Raw genomic sequence first — 16,716 nt, forward strand, 5'->3', positions numbered from 1 at the left:
ACTATCCCAGGAAATACTGTCCACGTCTTTATTTATAGTAAATAAAGAGGAATCTGTTCATGGCATTTTCCATCTTTACTGCCTCTGAGTGAAACCAATCCTGATTTTATTTCCTCCCTTACACTCCCCTCCCCCTCCTAGAAACTGCACTGTTATATCTAGCTTGCTTTTTACATAGATTGTATTTCAGCAGCTTTTTCATTCTCAACCACCTGTCACACTGAACTGCCCTCAGCCAATCAGTGAGGAGCAGGAATGTGGGAGGGAAGATAACAAGCTTCCTTCCCGTTGGCAATGTACCAAACAGAGCCAGGCTGACTGAGATAAGATTTATTACAGCTGAAACTTTTTTATGATACTGGAATGCTTGCAATGCAGAGTTCAGTTAGCAGGCTACATAATAAACACGTTAGTTGGTAAATGGAATTTGATTTTGGGACTGAAAATCCTGCTTTAAAGTGAAAATAGTATTCATTGGCAATTTTTTAAAAGACAGGTCCAAGGAGAAAATAAAGTGTACTTCCCTGGGGCTTCCTCCAGCCTGTCTGCCTCCAGTCTGTCTGTCCTTCGCCGCAGCTCCGGGGTCCCGTCTGTTGCAGATGCTGACCTGGCCAGGTCTGCATCTTCTGTGCCTGCAAAAACACGTGGCCGCACCACTCGCGGTCATGCTCACGTGGCCTGGAGCATTCTGCACAGGCATAGAAGTGCTGCGCCTGTACAGAACGCTTCTGGCCACGGGAGTGTGAGTAGCTGCCAGGGGCGGAAGCCCCAGGTAAGCAGATTGCTTTTTTTTTTTTTTTCTTCTTCTTCTTTCTTTCTCCTCAGATGTGTCTTTTGAGTTTTAAAGGAATAACTTAAAAAAAAAAAATTGCATCTGATGTTTTTTAACTTGCACTTGTTTTTATACATGATTTTGTATCTCAAATGTACAAGAGCTGAATCTAGTTTTCTTCTTTTTTTTCCAGTAGCAGGAAGAGAACCCATTCCCCTGACAAAGATTCCAAGGACTCCAAAGAGAAGCAGAAGAAGAGTGACACTTCGGTAGTTGATGAGGACACAGACAAGTCTTCTCAGGTGGTCACCACAGAAGACACGGATGCCACCACTGAGGAGGCAGATCAGAAGGACCTTGTGTCCGGATCCTGCGAACCTGAGCTCGTGGAAGAGGAAACCGAGGAGGACGAGACCGCCGCCCTGCTGGAGACCAGCAGCTCTGTGGGAGACGAGGCCGAAGTACCAGATGTCGGAGATCTGGATCAGAAGGATGAGAGCCAAAACGAGGCCCAGAAACCGATGACTTCAACTCCTGCTCCAATCACAAATAAAAAGAAGGTAGCGATAAGTTGCATGATGTGTGGTTATGCTTTTATTATAAAGGATTTGTTGTACTAAAGTATTGTCATTATTAGATTAGATTGCAGTATGGCAAAACTAAGGTGGGGGGGGGGGGGGGGGGGGGGGGAGACCAGCTTATTGCCTGCCAATAACTTCAATATCGAACACAGTCACTGCTCAGTACCAGGTCATGCCTTCGTGACGGAGATCCTTTCATCTGATTTCAGCCCAAAATCGATCAAATGGACGATTGGGCGGCTGTCGTGACACTGATTCTCTTCCAATTCAATAAAATTATTGAATCAGAAGGCTGATTAGGTCGCAAAACCGAGCAGTGTATGGGCAACTTAACTCGATGTGCAATTCAATTGTTCAGTGGATTCCAAAATCAAAGTGCAAGTCTAACTTTACTCTGATCCCCGAAGAGTTTCCCTACCAGTAAGTTGCACACAATGAGAAATTATTTACACTTCATTTATGAGCAGTATGGCCCTGGCCTCCTTGTGTCAGCCGCTGACCTTCTTGGCTAACGTTTCTCTCCTCCTTGTTTTAGGGCTTTGCAGGTAACATGGATGATTTTGTCACTCTCGATGAAGTAGGTGGTGAGGAGGACTCCAAGCCAAAGTCCTCTCGTGCTGTCACCTCCGCGGATACCCCAAAGAGGGAGAGCTCTGTGATGACCAGCTCTGAAGCAGACGCCTCAAAGTCTCAGATTACTCCTGAGAGTGAGAGTGCCGCAGAAACCGGCAGTACCGAAACTGAATACGAGCTGGGGCCCTACCAGCCCAATAATCCTGTCGGTAAGCATTGTGTGTTTCACCAGGTTTCCGCTAACGGAGCATGCTTTCTACATGTCCACACAGATCACCTGGCTACTCCCGGCTGTGCACATGTGTTCATCTGCATAACATCTAGTCAGGAAACTGCCAAACTGCTATGCAAAATGTAGGTTTCTTCCACTTGTCAAAGGCCTCAATCTTTGTGCTCTTCTGATTGGAACTGAGTTATACTGTCCTGTTAAATAGACTGTGATTTCTGGCAATTAATTAAGAAAAGGCCAGCTCCCAGAGTAGCTCCCACCTCTAATGAAGCGATCGAAGTGCCCTAACCACTTAAAGTGAATGTTTACCGGATTAAAAAAGAAAGTCAGATACTCACCTAAGGAGAGGGAAGGCTTGGTCCTAATAAACCTTCCCCCTCCTCTCCCGGTGCCCGGTCCCGCGCAGGATCACCCGTGGCAGTATTCGACCAGTTCGGTCAAATACTGCCACTTCCGCATGCCTTCGGGAGCTTTCGGGAAGCCTACGGGAGCACTCGGGCTCCCGATGACGCGGCCGCTCCATACTACACATGCGCGAGCGCCCTCTGAGGCACTTGCGCTTACGTAGTATGGAGCGGCCCGTCTTCGGAAGCCCGAGTGCTCCCGAAGACCTCCGAAGTCCCTGCGGCGGACGCGAACGGGGGAGCCAGCGCAGCACCGGGAGAGGAGAGGGAAGGCTCATTAGGACTGAGCCTTCCCTCTCCTTAGGTGAGTATCTAACTTTTTTTCTTTTTAATCCGGTACCCATTGGCTTTAACTCTATCTGGACATCCCTTCATGACCACCAGGTACCCATCCTCTGAGGGCTACTTCCAGCAGGATAATGCACCATGTCATAAAGCTCAAATCATTTCAAATTGGTTTCTTGAACATGACAATGCGTTCACTGTACTAATATGGCTCCCACAGTCACCAGATCTCAACTCACTGGAGCAGTGGTCCTCAAACTAAGGCCCGCGGGCCGAATGTGGCCCCCTGAGGTTCTTTTTACCGGCCCCCCACACAAAAAACTTATTAAAGATGCAGTCAGCTACATCTTTAAATATTGGTGGTGTGCATATAGAATGAAGCCAGAAAGCAGTAATTTGCTGATTTCCAATCAAATTCCACATCAGGTGACACTGTTGTCCAATTGGACTGCAGGTTGTCACCTGGGTATACTTCACTGTCTGGCCTGCCAAGACTTCTACAACATTTTATGTATGTTCCGGCCCCCCAGCAGTCTGGAGTATGTTGACCCGGCCCTCGACTCAAAACATTTGGGGACCCCTGCACTAGAGCATCTTTGGGATGTGATGGAACGGGAGCTTCGTGCCCTGGATGTGCATCCCACAAATCTCCATCAACTGCAAGATGCTATCCTATCAGTCCATAAGGGGGAAATGAGGTCTGGCTGCGAAGTGGTTAGGCTTTCTATCAAATTTCTGATGAAACCTGATCAAAATCAAGTGGTGGAAGGTAGTAAAACTATTGCTACTCCCTAATCTATTACTTGTCATTTCCCGGAGTTCCAGGCTATGTGCAGCCAATATCTCCCTAATGGCTGGAGGCTTAAAACTGATGCCCGTTTTCTTGTGCTTTGTTCATCATGCTTTCCGTGTTCTCCTTTTGCCTTGTTACATGTCTGATTGGAGCAGACTGCTACTATTTTGCTTCATGGTGTTGGCTTGTCATTCTTAGGTATGGAACATGTTTTTTTTTGTTTTGTTTCAGGAGTGGAATATGTTATTCCTAAGACTGGTTTCTACTGCAAGCTGTGTTCACTCTTTTACACCAGCGAGGAGGTTGCCAAGGTTTCTCACTGCAGCACACTGGCTCACTATCAGAAGCTCAAGGTAAGCTGCTTTACTAGGACAGGAACCAGTAATTGGATTTAAATCCAATCTGCTCTTCCTTTAGATAAACATAGAACATTGTTTTATATGTACAGTATTGTGCATGAACATCTCTGTAAAATGGTGGGCGGAAGAGAGACTGGGGGCAAGGTATTGGGAAGAGCAGGTGACTGGGGGATGAGGTATTGGAAGAGGAGGAGAATGGTTCAGGAATGGAGGAGAAGCTGTCAGGGCTGTGGAGTTGAGGAATCTGAGTCGGGGCAATTTTGGGTAACTGGAGTCGGTTTCAATAAACTGAGGAGTTGGATGATTTTTGAACCAAATCCATAGCCTTTGTAAAAATTAGACAGAGGAGTCTAAGCAGTTTTGGGTACCTGAAGTCGTTGGTTCCATAAACTGAGGAGTTGGAGTCGGATGTTTTTTGTACCGACTCCACAACCTCTAGCTTCCTGCTCACTGCCTCTCTCTCTCCCTGTTGTCCTCCAGGGCCATGACGGGCTGTCAGTCAGCAGGGATCACTTACACCCATGTGACAGAATAGTGCAGTCCACAAATTGTGCAGATCTATTTGGAGCTTCTGGTTTCCTTTAATCTAACAAAAACACTTTGCCTACTTAAAGGGACACTGTAGGGAGGTAAGGGGAAAATGAGTTGGAGTTACTCGGGACTTCTAATGGTCCCCCGCAGGCATCCTGCGCCTGCGCAGCGACTCCCCAATGCCCCGGCCCCACCTCCGGTTCACTTCTGGAATTTCAGACTTTAAAGTCTGAAAACCACTGCGCCTGCGTTGCCGTGTCCTCGCTCCCGCTGATATCCCCAGGAGTGTATAACACAGGCCCAGTATGGTCTGCGCCGTGCGCTCCTGGTGACATCAGCGGGAGTGAGCACACGGCAATGCAGGCACAGTGGTTTTCAGACTTTAAAGTCTGAAATTCCAGAAGTGAACTGGAGGCGGGGCCGGAGCATCGGTGAGTGGCTGTGCGGGCGCAGGATGCCTGTGGGGGACCATTAGAAGCCCCGGGTAACTTAACCACTTAACGACCGCCTAACGCCGATAGGCGTCGGCGGGTCGTTAGTGGTATAGCATGGAAACGGCCGCTCGATCGAGCGGCCTTTCCATGCTAGTTCACGGAGACTGCCTCCGTGAACAGTGTGCGAGCCGCCGATCGCGGCTCGCACGCATAATGTAAACATCCGGGGAAGAAATCCCCGCTGTTTACATCACACGGGGATTGCCGGCATCTGATAGGCAGAAGCCTATCCTATCCGGCGCAGGACGGAACTCCGTCCTGCGCCACTCACAGGGTAAGGGAGAGGGAGGGAAAGCCGGGGAGGGCGGAAAGCGCTGCGGAGGGGGGCTTTGAAGAGCCCCCCTCGGAAAGTGCGGGTAGCCGGCGGCGATCAGACTCTTCCTCCCCCCCCCCCCCCCCCCCCCCCAGCAGGACATCCCAGTAGTGGGGAAAAAAGGAGGGGAAGTCTGATCGCCCTGGCACATACATGATCGGTGAAAAATTGTAAAATTTACAATATGTGCAAACATATACAAATAAGTATGTTTTTTTCCAGCGTAAAATGAGCCATAAATTACTTTTCTCCTATGTTGCTGTCACTTACAGTAGGTAGTAGAAATCTGACAGAAGCGACAGGTTTTGGACTAGTCCATCTCTTCATGGGGTATTCTCAGGATTTATTTTTTCAAAAGTACTTCGTGAATGGAAGTTGCTCTGTCCAACTGCCAACAAAACTGTAGCAAGCAGGGAAACTGGACAGCATTGTTTAAATCATTTTTAGGGAATATATTTATGAAGAATAAAAGAGCCTTGCTGAGAATCCCCCATGAAGAGATGGACTAGCCCAAAACCTGTCGGCTCTATAAAGCTGGACAAGATTAAAAAAAACAGTAAAAAAAATGACTTCATAGTTTCTTTAATGTAAGCAGTTCCTAATATAGAAAGCTATTGCTGGATCCCCATGACCCCCTTAAATACTTTCTCATACTTGGATTCACCTGTGCATGTAGGTCAGGGGTCACTGAGCTTACCAAGCCAATTTGAGTTCCAATAATAGATTCTAAAGGTTTTATAATCAATAAAAAATTTAAACAATTATTGCACACTTTCTGTGAATCCAATAAACTTCATTTCACTTCTCAAATATCACTGTCTCCTATATGATCTATTTAATTGACATTTTTTTTTAATCGTAACAACCGATTTATACAGGAAAATATGACGATTAACAAAGTTGCCCAAACTTTTGCATCCCACTGTGTATACTCTGTAAAGTGCTGCAGAAGATGTCAGTGCTATATACAGTAAATACATAATTATAATATGGTCGGACATTACACTAGGACTATGGTAGTATTAAATTATGAGCTCCTCTGAGGACAGTCAGTAACATGACTTATGTACTCTGTATAACTCTGACATGCTCTGGTCTGGAGCACTTTACAGAGTACATAGTCATATCACTAACTGTCCTCAGATGAGCTCACAATCTAATCCGATTAGTCATATGCACTACCCTATTATGTATTTATATAGTACTGGCATATTCTGCAGAACTTCACAAATGCACAATAATTAGTCCTAATTTCAGGCTGGTTTCACAGTGGGACGTTACAGGCGCTCGTTAGAGCAGCCTGTAACGCACCCCAACGCACAGCAATGAAAAATTAATGGGCTGTTCACAGTGCCCACGTTGCGTTACATTGTAACGCAGCACGTCTACATAACGTACTGCATGCAGTACTTTACACGCGGCTAAGCCGCGTTAGACGGTTTGCACATGCTCAGTAGGGTTTTTTTTTTTCAATTTATGGGCGGAGAGGAGGCGGGGAGAGGCCGCTACGTAGCCAGGCACATGGCTACTTATTATTCACTGTACTTGCAGTGTTTACATCCTGGAGTGGCCGCGGATTGGCTGGTGGGACCATGTGATGTGGAGAGCTCCGCTCACGTGGTCTCCGCAGTGCCTCCGACAGAGCATGAGCACCAAGAGCTGCTTGTAACGCGGCTCTTGGTAGCATCCTGCTCCAACACCACCAGGTGTTGCGTTAGGGGCACGTTATGCGACCATAACGTCCCCTAAAACGCAACATCCCACTGTGAAACCAGCCTCAAGTCTATTTTGGGGACCCAGTTAGTCAGGACACAGCAATGTCTTGGAGTGTGTTATTGACAGGAATATGGTGGCAGTGCTAACAAACAGGATATACTGAGACAGCAATGTTACTGTGCCACAGAGGAAAGAACAGCTATTGCTGGACTAAGGATTTCAGAAAGGCCTCTGGTGATGAGGCCTGAGAGTTCACAAAGGCTACTACCCTCTTATGAGGTGTCCTGGTGGAGTAGTGGATAATTCTTTGTCCTGGCAGCACTAGTCTCAGGTTTGAATCATTTATTTTGTATGCGGGTTTCTGCTGGTCCTTCTGGATTTTTCCCCTCAGTGCTCACTGATAACTGTTTCTCACCAGTGGCTTTAGGCTATGATAGGAACATTACACAGTCTATGGTAGTGATTGGATTCTGAGGAGTCATTGACTGGACTATGTATTCCTAAAGTCAACCCGAGATGAGGCTGCCATATTTATTTTCTTTTAAATAATACACATTGCCTGGCTGTCCTGCTGATCCTCTGTCTCATACTTTCGGCCAAAGACCCTGAACAAGCATGCTGCAGATCAGGTGTTTCTGATGATATTGTCAGATCTGACAAGATTAGCTGCATGCTTGTTTCTGGTGGTGTTCAGACACAACTGCCAAATAGATCAGCAGGATAGCCAGGTAACTGGAATTGTTTAAAATGAAATAAATATGGCAACCTCCATATCACTGTCACCTTTTGTTCACTTTAAGCCTAGGTTCCTAACATGTGGTACGCATTCCTCTGGGGCTACTTGAGTTCAAGGGGGGACTTGAACTTATCATAATCAGTCTAACTGAATTTTCTGCTTAAATTATAAACCCTGTATAAATAAGACTCAGTAAGTATGTACAGTGCATTAAAAACATAAAGTGATATTTAAGAAGCATTTATAGACGTATAGTGTAGTTTTAAGAATCCGTGTCAAAGGGGTACTTATGATTTTCATCATAATAGGGGGTACCTGGGATGTTTGGGTACCTGACCAAAAGACTCCACAGCCCTGGATATACTATCTCTCACTAAGGTGTATATACTGTAATTGTTTGAAAGTGCTGAAGAAACTGTTGGTGCTATATAGAAAAGTTCCTGAGGGTTGTACTGTATAAAACAAAACTGACCTATGTTTTTCTTCCACAGAAAATTCTGAACAAGCCGTGTAAAACTCCAGAGAAGAAAAACTGAGAAGCAGAACGATGTGTTGCTTGTTTTTTTATTTCTCCGCAGTAGTTTTGTTAAAAAAAGAAAATGTGCAGATCTTTGTTCCCCACAATGTTGTGTTTTTTTTTTTAATACTGTTAAGTAAATTGTATGCATTTTTTTTTGTTTTATTTTGCGAGAACTGTAGGAAAGATTTTATGTTGGGTAAGCTGTTGGGTTAGAAACATTGCTGAATACAACAGAAGATAAATTACTCGATTGAACAAACACTTGCCCGCTCCTATGTTTCTTCATGGTTTCTTTGTATAGGGGCAGCTAGAATGTGATGCTGTGAAAACGGAGCTCGTTACCAAGATAAACCATGCAGATGTTTTCCAGTTCTTTGAATAACCTTCATCTGACCACACGCACAGCAATGCAGTTGGGCTAATGCTCCTGTCGTTGGACTAAAATGATCAGAATGGCATTCAATCGCGAATTTCCTGCTCCCTGTACACTTTGCTTTTTAGACCCACCATCAGATTCTGATATCTATGGTACAATTCTTCCAGAACTCTTTTTTTTCAGATGATAGTTTAAATTTTTCTTTGGTCACTAAAAAAAAAATTGGCTCCTCAGAGACTTCGGCAAACAGGTCTGTACAACATTCGTTGAACCAAAATGATCACGAGATTAACGTGTACCTGAGACAAATCATACAAGTATTTATACTTGCCTGGGACTTCCTCCAGTCCCCTGTAGCCTGTGGACTCACTCGGTGTGTGTTTGGTCCTGTCTGTCCTCCCGCTGTCGGCTCTGGTAAAGTCCCCTACTTCCGGGGCTGATTGGGGGGAGGGTAGAAGGGAGTCCACAGACTACAGGGGGCTGGATGAAGCCATAGGCAAGTATAAATCCTTGTTTAGTTTGTCTCATGTTTACGTTAAGCTCCCGAACGTTGTTTATAGCTTTTAGAATAGACGTGAGAAAAACGGTGTGCAAAAATGATGGCAACCCAACTGGACTTACATTCAGCTTCTACTTGTCACTGCATATTGGCATAATGTCTCAGGCCTAACAGTCGTCTCTTGTGTGCCCTAAAAAACGATTGGTTAGGCCTGAAACATCATGGTGCTGTAACTGAGAATTGCAATAAAAAGTAGCTCTTGAATGGAAGTCCAGTTGTTGGTGGTGTCTTCGTATTGGGACTTTGTTGGAGAGATGAGTCCCCCTCCTGCTTGGCTAACTACCGGCTAAGATTTTTATTCAGTCTCAGCTTGCATCTGGTTACATTTTTTTTTTTTTTTTAAAGAATGGAATGGCCCATCAATACCCTCTGATGAGCATTGAATCTGACTCTGTAGAGATGAATCGTTTTATATCAGTATAGTGAACCTGTATTGAGTCACAGCACTACAAAGTGGCTGCCAAGCTGCTACATTACCACTCAAGTTGTAATTGTACTTTACCTCATACTCTCTGGTCACTGGAAGTGACTTCAGAGCTATTCTCCTCCCCTTCCCTTGAATACATTTCAGTAACACCCCTAAGGAGCTTGATTTAAGCAACAGGAAGTTTTTGTCCTTTAGGGACCCCTGCTTTACTTGGCAGAGCTAGCTAGTGGCTTTTATATTGAGCTGTGAATGTCTGCATAGGAAACTCCTGTTTTATGTTCAGTACTATTTTTCTTTAACTTCAAAAAAAAAATTGTAAACCTTGTTGGTTTGACAGGCAAGTTTTGTAAGCATAAAATTACCTCTTCAAGGCTGTACCAGCCAAGTCTTCTCAGCTTCATGACGATAATTAAGCCTCATTGTTCATTTTGGTGTTTTCTTAAAGGATACCCGAACTGACATGTGACATGAGATAGACATGTCTATGTACAGTGCCTAGCACACAAATAACTATGCTGTTCCTTTTTTTTCCTTTCTCTGCCTGAAAGAGTTAAATATCAGGTATGCAAGTGGCTTACTCAGTCCTGACTCAGAATTTCTTATCAGTGAGGGTCACACTGTAGTCACTTACTGTCTGAGTCAGGACTGAGTCAGCCACTTGCATACCTGATATTTAACTCTTTCAGGCAGAGAAAGAAAAAAGAACACCGCATAGTTATATGTGTGCTAGGCACTGTACAATAATACAAAACACATGTCTGTCTCATCATGTCACATGTCAGTTTGGGTATCCTTGAACTACAAAGCAGTAAAATGATTTCTGAACCCAACGTTTTCTTGGTTACATTGAACATTTAGTACTGAACCTAATAAAACAAACCTTCAATAAGATCTCGGTATTTTCTCTTAAAACTGAACTCCAGCCAAAGCTGATTTTTGTTTTGGATATTGGAGTAAAGTATTCAGGCTTGTGTTTTTTTTAAATTCCAATTTATCTCCATTTGCAGTTGAGCTCTGGGATGGCTTTTCTGTTGTGGTCCTGTCAAGGCTGACTCTGATGTGAGAGATTGTATCTAGTGGAGCCACAGGTAGGGATTAGTGATGGTCATGTCTAGAAGAACTCATGGAGAAGCATGTGATTTGTTTTATCAGTTGGTACATTTGCAAAGCTCTGATTTGCTGTAATCACATTCTGCTTTAGCACATGACCAAGACTAGCAAATAGGAGACTTGCCCATTCATCACCTGACCAAACTGACCACATGCTTCTCTGTGAGTTCTAGACATGACCATCACTAGTGGTGATAATGGACAGGCAAGGTTCTGACACTTCTCTGCTCAGAACTAAAGTACTTTGGCTGGATTTAGGTGTTTTCATTAGAGAAATGTAAAGTATTAGGCATACAGGTAGGCAATTGTAAATAGAGGGAGTGTGTTTAACAGAAACAAATACAGAAAGTGTAAAATAAGTAAACTTGTCGTAGGCAGAATCCGCATGAGACTTCTATTGTCTTGTGGCCAACTTTGTTTCATGTTTCTGCAAGTTAAGCGTGTTGTAATAATCTTGTTTTGTTTTTGTTTTTTCACCTGGTTATATTCCTGGAATGTTCAATCAGTATTAAATTTTAATTAAGAGACTGAGTTGTTTCCACTTTTTATTTATAAATAGTTTAGTTTAAAACTATTCATTACTTATGTTCTTGCTTACAGTGACCTCAGTGTACCTCTTTGTAGTGTAAAAAAAAGTGCCTAAAGTGGGTACCTCTAGGCTACCTCGGGAGGGCGAGAAGCCTCTAGATTCTAAAGAGGCTTCTCTCATTGTCCTCAGCAAGCCTGTTCAAATGCTGGGACTCCCGTCCCGCTCTGCTTTCTTCGGAAAAAGCAGGATCGGATCTGCGCTACTCTGCAGGGGTAAGCAGTCTGTGCGGTAGCATGGACCAGATCATGCTAGGCCACTCTTAGAGGTCACAGCATTGGAACAATCTGACATAAGAACTGGGGAAGCCCTTTTAGAATACAGAGGCTTTCCCCCTCACAAGGTACCGTATTTTTCGGACCATAAGACGCTCCGGACAATAAGACGCACCTGGGTTTAGAGGACAAGAATCAAGAAAAAAAATATACTAAACCTATGTGCGTCCATGGTGCAGGGGCGTCTTGTGGAGCTTCAGTAACCTCTCCCTAGTTACAGTAATACCCACGATTTACAGTATTACCCCCAACTAATATCTCCTCCCCAGTTATAGTAACACCCCCTAGTTATAGTAATACCTCCGTTGTCACAGTTATACCCACCCCAGTTACCTTAATACCCCTCTTTACAGTAATCTCATCCAATAATCCCCTGGCCCCCACCTCAGCTACAGTGATACCCCATTACATTAATTGCCCCCCAGTTACAGTAAATCTGTTACAGTAATAGCCCCTCAGTTACATCAATCCACAGCCACCCCTTACCCCATTTACACTTAGTAAGGCTTACTTAATCTTGCAGGATGGTCATCATGGTGGATCTGGGATCTAGAGGCCGATATGTAGCAGAGGTGATGTGGACCGGCACCCTCCCCATGATGCAGCAGCAGTATGGCTCTGATGAATAGGCAGAGGTCCAGGCTGCTCCAGGCCTCCAGCAGTCTGTGTGCAGGAGGGGACATCTGCACTGCAGCCCGGGGCTAATCGGCTCCTCCGTGCATGCTATCTGCACCGGCCCCCGCTTCCTCTTTCTCCCTGGCTCTTCCAAACAAGGCCATCCAGCATTACCAGCACCGTGGCGCCCCCATGTTGAAGAGAGACTCCTGTTTCTACGGAAAGGAGGAAGCAGCCCGGGACCTGGCAGCTCTTCCCGGGTAGAACACTTCCCGCCTCCTTCGCCAGCTGAAGAAATGAAGGCACAGCGCTGCCAGCATCGCCACTGCCGCCCCTATGATGAGAAAGAGACTCCAGTCTCTGTAGAGAAGGTGGTAGCGGTACTACAGCCTGGGACCCGGCAGCGCTTCCCATCAGCCACTTAGAGGAGAACACTTCCTGTACCACCTCCTCCGTCAGCAGAACAAGCCCGGGTAGGCAGCGGCAGGACAACCATGACCAACAGCTCCTCCAGTCAGCAGTGAAGATGTGGGAAAAGTCCTCCTAGATACCTCTCCCGACGGCTCCCGGCAGCAAGTGGACAGCGGGAGGATGTAAAACATGCTTAACGGGACCGCAGACAGAGCTCACTGACTTACTACACAATAGTTAGCCTCTGCCCGTACTGTTCAAGTTGTGGGTAGGGTGGGGAAGTCAGTGGCGATGGGCCAAATATGTAGTATTCGGACCATAAGACGCACTGACTTTTCCCTCACTTTTGGGGAAGAAAAAGTGCGTCTTATGGTCAGAAAAATATGGTAAGTATCTAAAATTGTGCCTCACAAACCTCCACAGGTTTGCTTTTAAATAAAGTTCCCCAGGACACATATTTTGTATTATGGTTGTCTCACTTCTGGTCCCTCTGCGTTCTGATTGTACAGATGTGCTGGAGGAAGTAGCGTATCCCCTTCTTTAAAAAAAAAAAAAAAAAACATTTAAAATGACGGAAGCTCTGCACCAATAACTGATCGTCCAATTCAGGAATATGGGACACATGACCAGGTACTTTTCTATACACCAACTAATAAAATGGTAGTCCACATCGCTACTAGGCTGACTTAACACATAAGCTCAAGTGTAGAAGGAAATTGGTAACATTGACAAGGGCCAAATCATGATGATTTGATTGGGTCTAAGCTTCCCCAGTACAAAGATGTGAAGAATTGTCTCCTGTTTATTTCTACAAATGGCCAAATCCTTATATCCCAGGTACTGCAGTCTCTGCAGGAAACATGGAAGATAGCTGTTCTTTCCCCTCTGGCACAGTAACATTGCTGTCAAATCAAAGATGGCTTTATTGGCATGACCAAGATTCATTACAGGTATTGCCAAAGCAAGGGGAAAAGGGGGACATGGGAGGGGGTTGAGGTAGGGGGAAATTGGCTAAGCAGTCTGTGGGCATTTTTAGGTTTACAGTTCCGTTATGCTCCTCTCAGTCTGTGGCATGCTGTGACATAGAGCGCAGCGATTGTCACTGTGGATTCCTCTTCTCCCAGTAGAATGTTTTTCTCTCATCTTCTAATGTGAGAAAGTCTGGGAATAGTTCCAACAATTCAAGTAACTGTCCCTGGTTGCAGTATATTTGGGGCAGTGCAGCAGGAAGGGGCTTTCATCCTCAAGGGTTTTCTGCTCACATAGTCTCTCCTCCCTGGGTTTGTACGTCTGTCTGTGTCTCCCAAACTCTATTTCGAGGTTGTGAGCACTCAATCTGTAGACACTCAGGATTTTCCTCTCTCGAGTTTTGAAGCTTTTCTAGGTATGGGGCAATTTTATATTCTTTGTAGAGGCTGGTATCTGGTTAGCTTTTGTGACTTTTATTTCACGCCTCCATTTTTCCACTTAATCCTCTTTGCTCTTAGCTGTGGTGTGTTTTATCTGGACCCTTATGACCTGTGGATCGGCAGTTGGCGGGAGTATAGAGCAGACCACTACTTTCAGTGCACATGGCTTTTCTTGGTCTTCATTGTGCAGCACGGCTTTGTAGTGGGATGAGTCAGGGCTGCTGCTCTGTAGAAAAATCCGGCACTATAGTGTTTTAATGTGGCAGGAAAAATTGACACAAAAAATGCATATGGTAGTGCTGAAAAAAGCTTGGCGTAAGCCATGCGAAACGGTCGTCAGGCCGTGCACCCTCTGGCACCCGCCACCTCCCATCTACACCCAGGTACCACCAGAGACACCCTTGGTATGACGTTTGATTGCCACTGTTCATGATTGTCATATCCTGTTAATGCTCACTACCATATGCATTTTTTGTCATTTTCCTGCCACATTAAAACACTATAGTGCCAGATTTTTCTCCATGCATTTTGGTTTATGAATACTCTGCTCTGTATCAGTCCTGAGCACATAGTGTTCAGGTGTACTAATTGATTTTACCCCGAGTGCCCGCCAGCTCTCCCATACACACTGCTGCTCTGTAGGTAGGCCCAGAAGGACAACACTCTTCTGTATCTCAAGCAGTAGTGGGAATCTACCAAGCTCGGCAGGCATTGTTTGAGGTACTCCGATGGATATGGAGAAGGTGTTTGCACAATTCCAGGTGGAATATTTCTTTTGGGCTGGATTCCCATTTTGATTGGTCTGGGTAGGTGGTGGACCCCCATACTTCACTTCCATACAGTAGGATGGGGTGATGACACTGTCAAATACTTTCATCCAGACCTTTACTGGTGGTTTGAGGTGGTACAGTTCTTTCCTGATGGCATAGAACGTTCGGCATGCTTTGGCTTTTAGGACCTCCATGGCTGGCTTAAGGCTTCCTGCCTGTAACACACTCCAAGACATTGCTGTGTCCTGACTAACGGGGTCCCCAAAATAGACTGGAAATTAGGACTAATGTCTATTTGTAAAGTGCTGCAGAATATGCCAGTACTATATAAATACATAATAGGGTAGTGCATATGACTATGGTAGGATTAGATTGTGAGCTCCTCTGAGGACAGTCAGTTACATGACTGTGTACTCTGTAAAGTGCTCCAGAGGATGTCAGAGCCATATTGAGTACATAGTCACGTGACTTACTGTCTTCAGAGGAGCTCATAATCTAATCCTACCATAGTCCTACTGTAATGTCCTACCATATTATAATTATGTATTTATATAGTACTGACATCTTCTGCAGCACTTTAGAGTATATAGTTTCTGTCCTCACAGGAGCTTTAGTCTAATCCCTACCATAGTCAACATAATTGTTCTACCATATGTACAATGTTTATACAGCACTGGCAGTTCCTACTGCAGTCATAGTGTAATGCCCTACCAAATGCTGTAAACAAAGAATGTTTGAGAAGTGAGCAAACAAAAGTAAAATGTAAATCAAATCAACCTCTTGCCGTTAAACCAATTTCCTCTCTAATACTGTAAACACTATGCAATTTCCCATCCAATCGAGGGGTGATGGGACAGGAGGTTGTACCGTGTGTACATGTCCAAATTGCTCCCAATCTATAAAGGGATAATTTTTCCGATAACTTTGCGAAATCGATCCCTTTCTCAATCAGAAACAGATCGGACATATCTGAAATAATTGCCCAATTCCTGTCGATATGACAGGAAATTGCAATGCGTGTACCCAGCATAATAGGTATGTTTGCGTGGTCAAGGATATTGTAGGAACATAATCCGGTGTATCACAAACCAATTATACCAAACAATACAACCAAACACAATAACCTTTCTATAGCGCTTTTCTCCCATAGGACTCAAAGCACTTAGGCTCTCTCAGATTCAGTTGTCGGTAGTAGGATGAAGTATTCACACAACAAAAGTTTTATATTTCTGCAAATGCCAAACTGAACAGCTGGGTTTTCAGTCTGGATTTAAATACGTCCAGGGATGGAGCTGTCCAGATATGCTGAGGTGTAAGGAGTTCCAAAACGTAGCAGCAGCATGACTGAAGGCTCTGGGACCAAAAGTTTCCAAGTGGACTCTGGGTATGACTAGATATTTTTCTTCACAATGCTGTTAAGCATGATTGCCCACTCTGAAACGCTGCATCCCTGCGGCTGAAATCGCAATTAATCTCCACAAAATCCTGGGACAAAATCCACGACTTTCCTGGTTGTGGATTTTGCTACCTGGGGGAGGCAGAGCTTCGGGCTGTAGCTCTGCCTCTGCTAGAGCCCAAAGCTCTGCCTCTATATGGAAGCACTGCCCTAATCTCCCCCCCCCCCCCCCCCCCCCCCAGGATTTCGGGAGGATTCATTGAGACTGCAGCTGCGGGGATGCAGCGTTTCAGGTAGGGTAATCATGCCTGAAAGGATTGTGAAGAAAAAGCAAGAAGCTAAAAAGAATCAGATTAAGCAAGCTTTCGGCCTTGCAGCCTTTGTCGGGCTTAAAGGGACTCCGAGCAGTGCAGAAACTATGGAAAGATGCATATCATTTTAAAGCTCTTTCTCCTCTTTACAATGATATATAAATC

General features: G+C 44.9%; 1 protein-coding gene across 2 annotated transcripts in view; it reads left to right on the forward strand.

The window, feature by feature from the left end:
• The window catches only part of MATR3 (matrin 3), a 67,093-nt gene extending 56,869 nt beyond the window's left edge, over window positions 1–10,224 (forward strand). Inside the window, exons 12-15 of one of the 2 annotated variants that reach the window (XM_068278146.1) lie at window positions 966–1,332; window positions 1,889–2,135; window positions 3,869–3,990; window positions 8,278–10,224. In XM_068278146.1, the coding sequence (XP_068134247.1) occupies window positions 966–1,332; window positions 1,889–2,135; window positions 3,869–3,990; window positions 8,278–8,322 (781 nt within the window). In that variant the 3' untranslated portion in view covers window positions 8,323–10,224. The remainder of the gene's footprint in view (window positions 1–965; window positions 1,333–1,888; window positions 2,136–3,868; window positions 3,991–8,277) is intronic. The other variant, XM_068278147.1, reaches the window with a different exon arrangement.
• Window positions 10,225–16,716: the final 6,492 nt, after the last annotated feature.

Source organism: Hyperolius riggenbachi, chromosome 3, assembly GCF_040937935.1.
Source record: "Hyperolius riggenbachi isolate aHypRig1 chromosome 3, aHypRig1.pri, whole genome shotgun sequence".
Lineage (NCBI taxonomy): Eukaryota > Metazoa > Chordata > Amphibia > Anura > Hyperoliidae > Hyperolius > Hyperolius riggenbachi.